The sequence below is a fragment of the Phoenix dactylifera genome, unplaced genomic scaffold (genome assembly GCF_009389715.1).
Source record: "Phoenix dactylifera cultivar Barhee BC4 unplaced genomic scaffold, palm_55x_up_171113_PBpolish2nd_filt_p 000554F, whole genome shotgun sequence".
Classification (NCBI taxonomy): Eukaryota; Viridiplantae; Streptophyta; class Magnoliopsida; order Arecales; family Arecaceae; genus Phoenix; species Phoenix dactylifera.
Genome location: NW_024067961.1, coordinates 254,214 through 270,413, shown reverse-complemented (window position 1 = coordinate 270,413; position 16,200 = coordinate 254,214). Strand labels below are relative to the sequence as shown.

General features: G+C 40.2%; 1 protein-coding gene across 5 annotated transcripts in view; it reads left to right on the top strand.

Moving 5' to 3' along the window:
- The window catches only part of LOC103708382 (ELMO domain-containing protein A), a 71,819-nt gene that overhangs the window by 38,151 nt on the left and 17,468 nt on the right, over window positions 1–16,200 (top strand). For 4 of the 5 annotated variants that reach the window (XM_039119457.1, XM_039119455.1, XM_039119454.1 and 1 more), the window contains exons 3-4: window positions 10,853–10,945; window positions 11,450–11,565. In XM_039119457.1, coding sequence (XP_038975385.1) covers window positions 10,853–10,945; window positions 11,450–11,565 — 209 coding nt within the window. The remainder of the gene's footprint in view (window positions 1–10,852; window positions 10,946–11,449; window positions 11,566–16,200) is intronic. The other variant, XM_039119456.1, reaches the window with a different exon arrangement.

Here is a 16,200-nt window from a genome sequence, read left to right as displayed (position 1 = left end):
TCTTGCTTTTGTTTCACAAATAGAACCTAAGACTTATGAAGAAGTTGAGAATGACATAAATTGGATTAATGCTATACAAGAAGAATTAAATCAATTTAAAAGAAGCAATGTATGGATTTTTAGAAAGAAATTAGATGAAAATGGGATAATTATAAGAAATAAAGCTAGACTTGTAGCTAAGGGATACAATTAAGAAGAAGGGATAGATTTTGAGGAAACATTTGCTCCCGTGGCCAGATTAGAAGCTATTAGATTACTTCTAGCTTTTGCATGCTTCATGGATTTCAAATTATATCAAATGGTTGTAAAAAGTGCCTTCTTAAATAGTTATATAGAAGAAGAAGTATATGTAGAGCAACCTCCTGGTTTTGAGAATCATGAATTTTCTTATCATGTATTTAGATTACATAAGGCACTATATGGATTGAAACAAGCACCTAGGGCATGGTATGATCAACTAAGCAAATTTCTGTTAAATAATAATTTTAGTAGAGAAAATGTAGATAAAACACTTTTTCTCAAGAGAAAAAACAAAAATTTGCTAGTAGTACAAATATATGTAGATGACATAATGATAGTCTTTGCAAAGAATTTGCTGAATTAATGCAAGGAGAATTCGAGATGAGAATGATGGAAGAACTAAATTTCTTTCTCGGATTACAAATCAAGCAAACTAAGGAAGGCATCTTTATTCATCAAACTAAGTACACAAAGGAAATACTAAAGAAGTTTGGAAATGAAAATTACAAGGGAATAGGCACCCCAATGAACCCCACTAGTAAACTAGACAAAGATGAAAAAGAAAAAAGTGTAAATATGAAGCTCTATAGAGGCTTAATTGGATCTTTGCTTTACCTCACTGCTAGTAGGCCTGACATAGTATTTAGTGTGAGAAGGTGTGCTAGATACCAATCAGATCCTAAGGAGTCACATCTAAATGCTGTCAAAAGAATCCTTAAATATCTGAGAGGAACCATTAACATAGGATTATGGTACTCTAGAGACTTTTGTCTAGACTTGCTTGCATATTTTGTTGCAGATTTTGTTGGATGCAAATTAGATAGGAAGAGCACTAGTTGAACATGTCAATTCTTTGGGAATAACTTGGTATCATGGTTTAGCAAAAAGGAGAATTCAGTAGCATTGTCAACGGCTGAGGCCGAATACATAGCTGCCAGGAGTTGTGCTCAAGTACTATGGCTCAAGCAACAACTAGAGGACTATGGCACTAGTGTTGTCTCATGATACTCTCCTTCCATTTTGAAAATTCCATGAAACATTAGTAAAATCATTTATTTATAGATTCCTTACTCACATATCAATGTCCCATAAAGATTTGGTAAGGATCAGAAAGGAGGAATTAAAAAAAAAATTTGGCCTGAACTGGGGCCGACCCGAGCCAGAATGAGGTCGACCCCTCCTTGAGTCAACCCAAGAAAAATCTGGGGTCGACCCAACGGTGGGACCCCGTTTTTAAAAAGGGACCCGTGAGCCATTCTAGGGCATTCTTTCCCTTTGTCCTCTTTCTAAAATTCTATTTTTCACTTTCCAATCCCTTCCAATCATCTCCAAACAGTACTAGATTGCTTCCCTAAGCCGTTAGATCAAGACCTAAAGAAGCACTTGGTGAAAATGGGACCCAAGCGAGCCGTTGCTAAGAGATCCGGGAGAGTCTCACGGCCAACCATTGTAGAAAGGCATGCTAGAGATTCTTTTACAGTGCCTCCACAAGGTGAGACATGTGTAGAGCCTCCTCCACCTTCCCCTTCAATTCAACTTGCTAAATATGCGGGAAGATCAGTAACCACTGGGAGAAGGATCCATTCTGAATTTTTGGATCAAGAAGGGTTCCAGTTGGGTGATTGGATCCGAAGGCAAGGATGGGAGTATCTTTGCTCCCTAGATTTGGTGATCTACCCGGGCTTAGTTCGTGAGTTCTATGCCTTCCTAAAAGTTGGACCGGGAGGGCTTGTGTCTGAGGTCCGAGAAGTACAGGTTTGTGTTTCAAAAGAAAGCCTAAGTGAGTTGTTTCATCTCCCCTGCGAAGGAGCCACACCAGAAAGACCAGAGAACAAGTTGAGGGCTCTACAGATAATTTTTGAGAGAGATGACTTTGACTATTCAGAAAACTTAGTAGCTAACTCTCTATCAGCTGAGATGAGGTTATTGCATAACTTCATAGGTCGGATATTGTTTCCGAAGAGTGGGAGATTCGATCACATATCTGAGCGAGACATGGTCATTATGGAGCATGTCATTCAAGGCATTCCCCTGAATCTTCCAGCTATGATGATCAGGCAGATGCGAGAGGCCATATGCAAATCGAGAGTTTCTTTGCCCTACGGTATGATACCCTGATATTCAGGCAGCATGACATATGTGTGGAGGGAGAGATATCCAGGCATCTGCTATTTACCGACACCTACACTGCACGGTCCTTAGTTCGCATGGGTTATGAGAAGGTGGACGGTCAGTGGGTACATAGAGGTGCAGGGATACATGCACCGGAGGGTGATGCACTAGAGATTGGAGACTCTATCCCTGAGCCTGAGATACCTGCGGATCATCCTACAGCACCTTCAGAGGCTGGACCTTCGTCATCCACACCTATGGGATGTACTGAGGAGTTTTGGAGTAGGATGACTGAGCTTGTATCAGCTCAGGTGAGGACCCTCTCTGATGGCATGATGCGCAGGATGGACAGTATGACTGCTGAGATTAGAGGCCTCAGAGATCAGGTGACAGTATTAGAGAGAGAGGCTCATGGTCCATTTGTGCCCCGAGCAGCTGAGTCAGAGGTTTTGACACAGATCACCCAGCTCACCGAGGTCCACGACAGACTCAGTCCCATCAGGCCAGACCTCTCCTCGCCACTTATGCTAGGAGGATGAGGACTAGATCACAGCCCTTAGATCCCCCCTAGGCCCGATGATAGCGCTACAGGAGTCCATCATGATTAGTGCCTAGGATTTATCTAGTTCTCATATGCATTTTGCTTTGTTGTACTTTGCACCTTAATTAAAGAACATTGTACTTTTGGCATTAGTGTACTACAATTTTTCATTTTGATCAATGAAATTTAGATTTTATCGTTTATTGCTTCTACCTATCTATTGCTATACACTCTTTTGATGATAACAAAATGGGGGAGAAGTAAGAAAAGAAAGAAGTTGCGATATAGGGGGAGAAAAGAAATAAGTTTGCAAATTATAGGAAGAGATGATATTCACTTAAGGGAGAGCAATATGTAACAATGAAAATTTTCAAAACAAGAAAGTCTAAATTTTCAATCAAAATTTCTGAATTTGGCACATACTTCTCATGCCTCGATACATAACCTGAAACTCTTGCTTAATCTCAAATTTTTGAAGTTTCATCTTTAATAAAATACAAAAGAAAGGGGGAGAAAATCAAAAGTTCAAATTGGCAATGTTTGGATGAAAGAGGGAGAGTCTTTACTTTCAAATTTTTGAAAAGCTGAAATTCAGCAACTTGAGCTCTTTCTAGAACAAAACTCCTAATTTTAATATAAGTGTCAATCTGCTCATGCTTAATGTTTTGTAATCATCAAAAAGGAAGAGATTGAGGATGATAGTATTATTTCGATGATTAACACAACCATTGAGGGAATATTAAATTAATAATACAGTTTAACATGATACATCACTAATGAATACGACACCCTTAATACATTCATGATATATTAAGAGAATGAGATCAAGACGTCTTCCAATGATTAACAACGAAATAAAATTTGTAGTAGAAAAGGGATAGAGAACTCTTAATTCTAATTTAGCAAAGTTTAAAATGAAATATACTCTTAAGTGCAAAACAGTGATTTTCAATGTTCAGGGTATGTAACTCTATCGTGGCATACACTCAAAATTGCTTGAAATATGTTTCATTGATTATATGAATTAGTCTAACCTTTTTAAGATGCAGGAAAGTGTGGATTGAGTCGACCCCAAGCTAAGTGGAGTCGACCCTGGCACACTATGGAATCATCTGGCACACCCATGCAAGAATGGCACAGATGAACAGTAAGTGGAGTCGACCCCATGTATCTTTGAGTCGACCCCAGGAGAGGAGTCGACCCTAGATGGAGCCGACCCCAGGAACACTTGAGTCGACCCCAATGGAGCCGACCCCAACTGTACATGAGTCGACCCCAAGGATTTGTGCTCAAAAATCACGTCTCTGGAATCCCTGAGAGGGTCGACCCCAATGGAGCTTGAGTCGACCCCATTGTAGCTTGGGTCGACCCCAAGAAAGGTTGAGTCGACCCCAGTGAAAACAGCCGAAAATGCAAGGTTATGTGGTTCCTGTGAAGGCCGACCCCACTATAACAGAGGTCGACCCCAGTGAAGTTTGAGTCGACCCCAGTGTGAGTTGGGTCGACCCCAAATCCAATGAACAGTAAGTTGAGTCGACCCCAGGAAAGTTTGGGTCGACCCCAGCACGGACAAGGGCATAACGGCTAGTTCTGCAGAAGTACTTTTTTACCTTCCAACGGTTAGTAATGGCTAGTTTTTCAAATCTAACCAATGGGGAGTGACCAATAGAGGTGGGGAAGTATTTAAAGTGACACTATTCATCAGAGGAAGTATCTTTTGCCAAGAAATCAATAGCATATTCAAGAGAAAGCAAGTCCAAGTGTTCTTCATTAAGGTTCTTCATTCAAGTCTCGAAAAGGAGGTGGTTGAGCAATCTGAGAGTGCATTCAACAGCTCCACCAACCCATTGTGAAGTGAAGCAACCTTAGCAAAGAAGAGAAGAGGATCCTCAAAGCGATAACTATTTTTCTCCTCTCTTCTATTAGTGTAAAATTGTTATATTTGCTCTTTTAGAAGTTTCAAACTCTTTCTTCTTTATTACTTTGTAAGGTTTTTTGGTGAGCCCGTAAAACCAATGGTAAAGGTTTGTTGGTGAGCCCACAAAACCAACATAGGTATTTGGTGATTCCGGAAAACCAAAGTATAAAGGTTTTTGGATTGTAAGCCCAGAAACAATCCAACTGTAATCCGCGGGATTATAGTGAATTTCCAAGGGGACGCTTGGGGAGTGGATGTAGGTGCTTAGGAGAGCACCAAACCACTATACTTCTTGTGTGTTTGTATTGTGTATTGTTCTAACTTCACTACACGCACTCAATTAAAATTAACTAAACCACTCACTCATCAGTTGATTTAATTAAAGGATTGAAAAATTTAGAAAAACCAATTCACCCCCCCTCTTGGCTTGTCACCTTGGGCAACATATCATTTGGTAGTTAATTTCTAAATTGCTCCTGATCGATGGATCATCACCAAGAACGGTGATTGATCTGATGAGATTAGTGCACGGATCACTTTTCTTGATGGACGAGTCTTAAGTCTACAGTGTGGGGACATTGGAGAGATTGTGCAAGTACTTGTTAGAGAACAAGGGTACTGAGCGTGACCAAAGCAAAAAGTTACTTAGATGTCTATCCACTCGTCAGTGACTTAATGCTGCAGTTGTATGACTAGTACTTAGACCTGCGATGCCTCAGCTAATCACGGTGAGATTGTTGTAGTTTGACGAGCACACAAATATGAGCCCTAAGGGTCCTTGTGGTGCAAATTGGCTGCAGTAGGTTTACTGTCGGATTAGGGTTGCATGTAGATGGAATCTATCGATCTTGATAGATTAGGAGTGATCCTATGTGATTTATGAGACTAAGTTCGAAAGACCTTGGCCAGGGCAATTTTGGAAAAAAGAGTTTTTCAATCTCGAACTTGAGTCAAATAAATTTGATATAAGACAGACGATGGGGTTTTACGAGTTATCCATAACCTCCATCATGTCGGAATCCACAATATAGGTACTGTATCATACGCTAGCTGCACCTAGAGATTCATCCATTCCGTTCTGCTGGGTTGTCATTATATGCTGCTAGGCATCACTAGTGGATTGTGGGACTTAAAGGCATTCACTTGATGATCAGTGAACCCTGATGAGTAGAGTTGAAATTGTTTCAAGTTTCAACCTATTGAAAGGAGTTTCAATGATATTGTAATAGAGATCACAATATATCTCACTACCAGACAGAATAGAACCTATGGGGTCACACACATTAGAGGTTTTGATCGTTCCGACGGTTGGATTGCGATTTAGAATCGCAATTGGTCTAGATTGTCAATTTGATTGACAATTAGTTTAACCCACTAAGAGTTAGTGAGTTAAAGAAGAAGGATTTGCAATTGGATTGTAATTTAATTGATTCAATTGGACCTAATTAAATTAAGCTTAACCTTATTGGATAAGAATGGGAAGGCCTAATTAATTAGAACTCCTTATTAGATAAGGAACTTAAATCATGAAGTCCAATTTGGATCCTAATTGGATTAGGATTCACATGAATCAAATTGGAGGACACATTGGGTTCTAATTGGATTAGAATTCAATTGAACAAGAAGGACCAAATATTTTCTAATTGGATTAGAAAATTTGAGCATGAAAGGATGAGATTGTCCCATCCTTCATGCGGGCCACACAAGGGAGAAAAGGAGGGGCGTCCCCCTCCTTTCCTACTTTGGTCCCACACGCCACATGGAGGTTCATCCGCCCCTCCCTCTTTCACACGGATTGCCACACAGCGCAAGGTGAGCCCTTAGATTCTCTCCAATTTCTTTTAAGTAAGGGGTGTGATAGAATTAAGTAAGATGTGGTAGAATTTGGAGGGATGAATCAAGGAGTGATTTCTCATTGAAGTTATTCCTTGTTTAGCTAGGCATGAGATGCCTATAAAAGGAGGGGTGGCGTGGGACATTAGAGAGCATTGGATGCATTGGAGCTCTCTTGATTTCGGCCGCCCCACCATCTTCCTCTTCTTCCTCCAGTCGTGAGCAAGAAAGAAGAGCTGGTCTTCTTCTTCTTCCTCCTTCTCAAAGCGGTCAAAGGGTTGATTGAAGAAAGAGGAAATCAGCTATCAAAGGTGATCTCTGCAAGGGAGCTAGCACCCCGGTGAGATCTTGGAGCGATCTATACCTCGTATGGATACCTGTAGAGGCCAGACGCTTGTGCGGCTTCAAGCGAACCAAATTCAACCATCATCAGATAGCGGTGAAGATCTACCCACTCAAAGGTAAAGATATGATTTTTATAAATTTGAATAGTAGATCTGAAATTAATCAAGTTAATAATTTTAATCTTTCCTTTAGATTTCATAATTTTCTGAGTTAGAGAACTTAAGAAAATTTTTGAAATCTACGTTTTCTAGGACGTTCATGAGATGAACGACCCCGTGCGTATCTTTCCGCTGCAATCGTTGCAACGCGTGCGGGGGTAACCCGACAAACCGATCATCCAAGAACTCACCGATCTCAAAATCAAAGTGCACAGACTTCTCATCCACTGGCTCCAATGGTTCTATAGTTCTCTTTCCTTTTCCTTTGTAATTGATTAATTAACGAGCAAATGATTGGATTTGAATTTTATTTTATAAGAATGAACAAGCGTAAGAAGTATACTTGTTCGCCAAGCGTAAATAAATGATTACCTGCTAGATGTAAGTTCCAGGTCATCTGGTAATCCCATCTTTGCTCAAAATTCTTAGTGTACTAATCAGCATGCCTCGGATCTGCCTATCTGGCTTTAGTAGTCCTCGTCATATGATACAGAAAACCTATTTGAGGGTATCTTTCACTATCCATGGCCCTGAGCACTTAATATAATGGTGCAATAGTCTTAACTATTTTCTTGGCCTCCTTCCAAACTGCTGGCTTGTCGCTAAGCCTTTCATGTGACTGCCCTCCATGCCACTATGAGCATATATACTCTTTGGCCGCTCAACTCTCACAAATATCTAACAGGGGTATGCCTTCTTTTCAATAAAGGTATCGAGTATACTATAGTACACGATAAAGCGGATGATTGTTGGCCTTAATATCTCACCTTAGTGCGCTTTCTCATTAAAGATAAAACCCATGTGTGGTTATATATGGACTTTGTAAAGGGCTAGTTGTCTCCATAACCTGCTTTACCCTATAATCTTGCCATCCATCAAAACCAAGTTTATATAGTAGGCAGCACATGGGGTCTAAAAAAAATATGTAACCTAATCATCAGAATCTCCCAGGTAGTCTTATATTATGGTCCATTATTCGTAACCACCTGCACAGTATGATGCTCCCTTATATGATCAATTACTTCATCAAGCTAAGGATGTCATTGGATATTGTGCACTTTTTTTGAAGCATCAACAGACTTATGGAAAAAAAAATTATCACAATATGTCAAGAAATTAATGATGCTTCGCTTGCTAGGCCTCGTCCAACCAATTAGATGTTAGAGTCACACCATAGGTGTACCATTTACTCTAATAGGAAGCTATCTATCTCGCGAGCTTCTTTTTATTGTCCAGCAACTCACCATACATGTCTTTAGTCCAATAGGATCTACATCCTGACTGGCTCTCTGAATGGTGTCGATAACATATCGGTAATACGTATTGTCTACGGCATTGGCAAGGATGTGGCCGAAGTTAAACCAAAAAGTAATAACTCTCCATGTACCCTTTTCTTATCCTTTACAAGCATAGTATCAATCCTTTACTGCTTAAAATCTCTGATAAAAATGGCATGTAGAGCTACATCATGAATGGTGGCCCTTTCTGGTATATCTCTGAACTTCTTTTTCTTTTTCTTACCAAAGGTCCCAAACATAGATGCAATTCTGCTGCCACATTTTCCTACAATCTCTCTGCTTCCTGGATCTATGCTAGCAAACTTAGAACCAGAACCTCTCAAACTATGAGGGCCTAAATCGAGACTTGTGACCAGCAACCTCCTCCTTGTGCCACTAATCATTTAGATTCTCCCATATGTAGCCCGAATCTGCATCTCTTCCATGTTATCTATATTCAACATCTCATGATCCTCTAGATCCTTGGAGTAGTATGGATATGGCTCAGCGGCATGACGTTTGATCCCTACTCTTTTCTCAGCATTTCTACGCTTGCTCTCCTTAAAATCAGTGAAGTGCTTTTTAAACATCTTGCAGACATCCTGTGAAACATTTGCTATAAGCAGCCACATCGTGGTAACCACCGGACCGATTTTGCTTTAATCTCGACTCTGCATCACACAACTTGCACCTCCAATGGTGCCTGCCCGAAATCATCACCCGTGCTCCCAGTCTATGGCATGTTCTATTTCTTCTTTTCTAGATTCATTTCTACAAGTTTCACAAACACATATCATATAGTTTTAGTTAAATTAATAATCATTTAAAAATTATATAATCTATATTATAATGCAAAAAATGGCTGAATTATTTTAGAAAATACTACAATATTATCTATACATAACATTAATTTTTATATTTTTATGATTTTTAAATATTTTAGTCAATTTTTAATTAATAAATTATTATATAATTGTAATATATCTAGAAAATTGATATTAATATAGCTTAACGTAGTATCCTACCGAGGTTGCTACTTATATGTTTCTCAATCCATGGATATGTAGTAATCACCACTTATTTTTTAAATTTATTTAGGTTTGTGCTTAGGTTCACATAGCAATGATCATGTCCATATTTAAATAAATTGCTATCAAATGAAATGTGGGTAGCATTAATATCTCCAAATATACTAGAAATTCTTTTGAACATTTTTTTTATTTATTACTTTTTTTAATCCAGAAATATATATTTTTAACTTTAAAAATTATATGATGAACAAAAAATTATAATTTCTTTGGCATTGTGTAGGTCATCCTTTGATCTACGGCATCACATAAAAATCGTGCCAAAATACAAAATTTTGGGACGATCTCTCTGCATTTTTCCCCTTTTTTCCTATTTTAGGCTTCAAAAAGAAAAAAACCTTGGGAGAGGGAAGGGAAGAGGGAGTTTTATCTACTAAGAGTTTGGATTTGGAATGAAATCTGCGAAGATCAGTCCTTCTCCGGCTTTTTTTTTGGATGGAAAGAAAATATAAGTGTGGGAGGAGTAAGAAGGCACGGGAGGCCTTCTTTTCACCTCCCCTCTATTATTAAGGGTGGAATAGGCCCCAAACCAGCCCGAACCACCCTAAACCAAGCAGAACCATCTGGTTTAGCTCTGTTCAAGCCAGTTCGATGCTTGTCCTAGCCTAGGAGGTTGTCCAGACCTGGAGCGGCTTGATATATCCGAAACTAGACGATTCAGGCAAGGCAATGAACACTGATGGGAGGGAACAATGACCATTTCGATTGGGAATGAATCTTCTGATATTGAGTGGCATTTAGGTGCATGATATATACTTGTGAATCCCAAATGTAGCTCAAGTTGGTCCTTTGGTTAACAAGGGTACATATTCAGAAAGCGAAAAATGGAAAAAGAAGTATTTAGATTCAACTTTGCACAAATAACTCTTCGTGTTGGGGATTAGGTAGCATAGTCATGATATGACAAAAGTTGAGTTAAATTGAAGGAAAGAGGAGAAGTTGTGTTTTAACTTGAATGGGAATTTTAGTGCCATAATTTATAAAAAGGGTGATCAAGAAGCTAAGGCAGGGATTTGGATATCTGTATTGGCTACGATGCTTGTTATTTTTAGTAATTGGAGGAATACCAGTATGATTAACTGATTTTAACATATCCACAGTGAAAAATTAATTTGAAGATATTCCATAGGCAATTTGGGTAGTTTAGAGACCTCTGTTATGGAATAGGCAGTAAGTCCAATATGTTAGCTGCCTTCTTGGTTGTTAAATGGAAAGTTTTGCTGAAGAATGAATGCAATATTCTATCAAAGTTTTTTTCTAATCATTTACTATAATGGCTCTTTTTAGTATTTTCATCCATTTTTAATGAATTCTGCAAAGAAATTATAAACTTTTTGCAGGAACAACGACTGCTAAAGCTCAAGGAACGGTTAAATGTACCCTTTGATGAGACTCGACCCGACCATCAAGTATATATCTTCTACCTCATCCAGGTTCATTGATACTCTGAAATTATAAATGTTTGAGGACCCTTTCCTTGTATAGAATTCATTTCTTATGAAAAATGTCACCTGAAATCCAAATATTTTTGCTATAAAATAAACAATGAAGTTGACTCATCCTCAACATAAATTGATATATCTCAGCTTGTTAGCTCAGTCCGGAATTTTATAGTGCCATATATAACATGGGCTCTTCCTTTGCAATACCGAGTAACAACATAGTACAAACAATAGCAACTTAACAAAAGGAACGAGCCTCATTCCATATAGTTTGGTTATTTTTTGGGCATCTTACCATCAGTCTTGTCAATGGACAAGTGCTTAGCAATGGAGATTTTAGAAACCTACTTCATATTTCCAAAATTGGTTCCTTAAGTGATAACTTCCTATGACTAATCTGAAAAATAGGGATATCATATATTTGATCTTGTTGTTACTTTTTATTATTCATCTTTTCTTCATTTTCAATATCCCGTCATGCTTCCTTATTGGCAGGAAGCTCTTAGAGCACTTTGGCATGCTTCCTTCCCAGAAACAGAAATCACAGGCTTGATCTCAGAGCAATGGAAGGATATGGGTTGGCAAGGTCCAAACCCATCAACCGACTTCAGGTATCTAGGCTGACCATGTGTTTCACTATATTCCTTCATAAATTAAATAGCATTTGAGGAGTCAAGATGGCTGTGTGATTAATATCTAATAATGTCTAAATATCCGCTAAACGTAACATATTTAAGTCTTGAATTGTTAATTTCACATATCTATATATTTATGACTCCATGTTTCATAAATGTACTTCTCAAAAAAAAATCTTCTAAACCAGGGTATGCCGTACCGGCCCGGGCTGGACTAGTACCGATCAGCGTGGGATCCGGTATTGGAAACTTTTCATTGGAAAACTGGCCGATATGACTGTCGTATCGGTATGAGACCGGTACGGACCGGTCCGGGCCGCCACCAGCACGCCGACCGGTACCGGTACGACGGACTTTGTTCTAAACTATATATTGCTCTATATGCATAATAATTTTTTTAAGAAAAAATCCTTTAGCATGAGATGTTATGAAGCGTACCTAGTTTGTGCAAGATTTCAAAACTGTGCCAGGAAAACTTTTCTTAAACATCTCAGCAAGCCATCCCTTAACACAAACAGGGAGATGGCAGCATGATCTTGAGCACAACACAACAGCAATTGAAAGCAAAAACCAATTTAATAATAGAACTATGAGCAATTAAAAGACAGCTCAGAAGTATCTACCTTATTAGGGAGAATGCCTTCCATAGTGGGTTATTGACCTTCGCTCAGTACAAAAATGGGTTCTGTACAAGAAAGAATTCTCTCTACCAATAAGGGATCTATAGCTTCAATTCAAGTGGTTTATGTATCTGCGGATATTTGACCGACCCTGTTCCTACCATGGCATTTGCTCATTTAGATGCTACTTCCATAGTATCAAGAGTATTAGCTGCTACAGGTATTTAACAAGCAATGGGTCTATTAGATCAACATCAATTATGTTACAACTATGAATCGTAGGTAAGGAACAATATGAGCCTGCAAAATGGGTAACCAAACTTGACAACAATGAACTTTAGACCAGGATATGCCGTATTGGCCGGTACAAACCGGTCCGGGAGCAAAACGGATTCAGTACCGCAGGCTTATTTTTGGAAAACCGACCGGTATGGATGCCATACTGGTTGGTACCGATCGGTACCCAGTTGTGTACTGGTGACATACCGGTGCGAAAGGCCACGCGTTGTGGCCCTTTCGGCCACAGTTCGTCAAAGCGCGTGGGTTTTTCGGCGACAGACCGTTTAAAAAAAAAACCTCCACAGACACGGTGAAAAGTTGCCACCTCTCATTCGGCATAAAAAACTGAACGAGAGCCTCAGCTATCCAACTTAAGTGAAGTGGCTCTGAGTCTCTGAATGGTAACCAAAGAAGAGCAAATTTAAGAGATAGCTCACAAATTGACAAGCAGGTCCTTTCCAAAAAATCAAACGAAGACTATTTAAGGTGTGATTTCTTTCTTCTATTTTATTCTTTAATTTTGTTAATAAGTAGCTTAAAAAAAATAGTTTAGAAATTGCCAAAAAAAAGAAACATCATGCCAAAATTTACTATTTGGCATAATTTTTTGATATGTTATAGATTTATCAGTAGGGAATGGAGCCATAAGGAAAACCAACCCCACAAAGCGTGATATTGGCTGGTCTTATGGCGAAGAGTCGGGAGCGGCACCAGTTTCAGTGCAACTTTTACAACAAGGTCTTCAAGGGAGGAAGGGTAACCAGTTGAAGTAACACTTAGCCGAAAATTCCGATGAGTTGCTATATGTCCGACTTGCCCAAACTGGAGAATCCGTGTGCTGATGAGATAGAATCTCGCTGAGGTCAAAGAAGCGAAGGAGAGGATTTTGAAGAAGAAGACGGAGGGATCGTCAAGCAGCAGAGCTACCTTCCCTATCACTCTAGGGAGCCAGAGGAGGTTGAGGATATAGATGAGGAGCAAAGATTCAGACTGCCATGTTGGCAAGCCTGGATGATCGGAGGCAGCAGGAGGAGGTGGCCAGGCATAGGGCTCGATTTGGGCTCTCTGCCTACGAAGAGCACCAGGCAAGATTCAGAGTTCTTGAGGACAACCTCAGTTAGAGAGGGCGTCGGCAGAGAACGTGGCCGGATTGCATCTATGCTGGGTGGTCTTGGTAGCCGTAAGAAGTCATCTAGAGGGATTCCACCAGAAGCGACAATTCATGATGTAGATCTGCATGCTCTTCCCAGCAAAGATATAAAGCAGCAGAGGATAGACTCAATATGGACGAAGGACAAGAAGAAAAATATGTGGCGAGCTACTGAATCCTGGTGGGACGATAAGGGATAAGAAGAAAAAATATGCTGGCGAGCTACTGAATCCTGGTTCCACTTTAGCCACATCCCAGCGAATATGGCGGACAATACGTACTACTGTCTGTCATTTCTGCCATACAAGCTTGCCGATCTCGTGTAGCTCTGCAGGCCCGAAGGACATCTACGGTGAGCTTCTTGACAATAATAAGAAGCTGGAGAAATGGATTGATTCCTACAAGAGTAAGTGGCCATATATGGACTAACCACATGTGCGATGGTTGACCAGTCCGACCAGGTGGAGCATCAACTTTCTGACATATTGTGATGCGAAGATCTTCACAAGTCGGCTAATGCTTCAGCTCAGGTGCACAACACGTTGTATATCCTGAACTATGGAGGATATGATTGATCTGGCAGGAGAGGAGAATGTCGTGTAGGTCGTCATTGATAGATGAGCCGCAATTTAAGGCCACCGGAGAGATCTTGGAGCGACAACCCTATATTTCTGGACCTTATGTGCTGCGCATTTTATCGATGTCATGCTGATGGACATTGAAAAGATCTGTAGGGTGCAGCAAACGGTGGAGACCACTCAACGCATTACCAAGTATATTTATTACCATACTTGGGTCCTTTCACTAATGAGAAAGTATGCAGGGGAAGAGATTTTGAGACCAGAAGTCACATAGTTTTGCTACCAACTTCATTGCACTTGATAGCATTCTCGAGAAGAAAGGAGTCCTAACGTCAGATGTTTGTCAGTCCCAAATGGCATGATAGTAGATATTCTTATGCCGGCAGTGAAGGAAGCAAGATAGAAGACTTGGTGACGAGACAATTATTCTGGCACGCGGCCACTTCAATAGTCAATGCTATCAAAACATTATATGGAAGTGCTGCGGGCCGTGGATAGCGAGATCTACCTCCAGATGGGTAAGGCAAAGGCTCGGATTATGGAGACAGATCCAACCCATGGCCAGTCGTACATCAACAATCATTGAGCGACGGTGGAGAGCGCAAATAGGTACGGAATTGCATCTAGCAAGTAGCAAGATCATTGACAATTATAGTGATGGATTGTACTATATAATTATGCTAAGATAGCTCTCATATATGTGCAGCATACTACCTAAACCCCCAGTTTTGTAGACAACGTAGATGGAATTTGGTATGATGACATACTTCTGGAGGCTTTGCATAATGTCATTTACAAGATGGAGCATGATCCAAAAACTACGGCCCTATGTCTTGAAGAGATAACTATGATTTAGTAAGTAGCAGCATGGTGTAAGTATACTAGCATCTTCAAACGATCAACATCGTAGAACATGCTTCTTTTTCATTAGAGCAAAATATTTAAAGAGAGCACCTACAGTTTTGGACAAGCGGCTGTCGTCAGCAAGCAAACTATGAATCTAGTACGTCACACATTAGAAAGACATTTACTTAGTGTTACTTGGTTACTAATATGGCACAATCATATATGTAATTTTCATAAATATTTTTGTAGCTGAATGGTGGGCGCATTTTGGCGGGGTCCGGCGAGCAATCTAAAGCGGATAGCTATCCGGATCCTCTGTCAAATGGTCTTCTCTAGTGGCTGTGGGCGCAACTGGTCCACCTTCGCCCTCATCCACAGCAAACAGAGAAACTGTTTTGACATAAAAACGCTCTCAACGACCTTGTTTATGTGCATGACAATCTGCAGTTGAGGCTAAGAGCATCCAGGAGGAAGTGGAGCTCAAGTATGCAGAATCCAATCTACGGAACCTTCACCGATGATGACAATGATCCACTGCCTCAACTGGCTTGTGGGCCAGTAGCAAAAGCCCGAGCTTGACGAGCCAGGATCGCCTCTTATGACCAGCCAGCTTCCATAGCCACCGAGGCTAGGGTTGATCCAGAGCAATGGGTAGAGCGCAATATTCCATGCACTTCCAGAAGCTGATCAGCCGCCAGGCACAGAAGAGCCAGTCACCACATGATTGGTACGAGACACCCTCTCAAAGATCTGATCGAGAGATGCTCAATAGAGAAGGGCGACATAACCAAGCACAGAGGGCAGAAAAGGGAAAACAAAGGGTCCTAATGAAGAATGTCGAGGAGAAGACTTCGACCAGTAGCGATGAAGGTTCGGTGGTGATGGATCTTCTAGCCATGGAAGGGAGCGAAGGACAGTATAGTACTTATGAGACACAGCCGAAGGGGTGGTATTCATTTCACTGATGAGTCCCCAATTATCCGTACTATACAGGATAACAGACCACGATCGATCATCTGATAGAGTTCGTGAAGATATCATTGATATAGAAGACGAACTCCTCGAGGTGATTCAGGAAGACAGAATACAGCTGCAGATGAACTCGCATACGGATACAGATTCTATTATCCAGAGC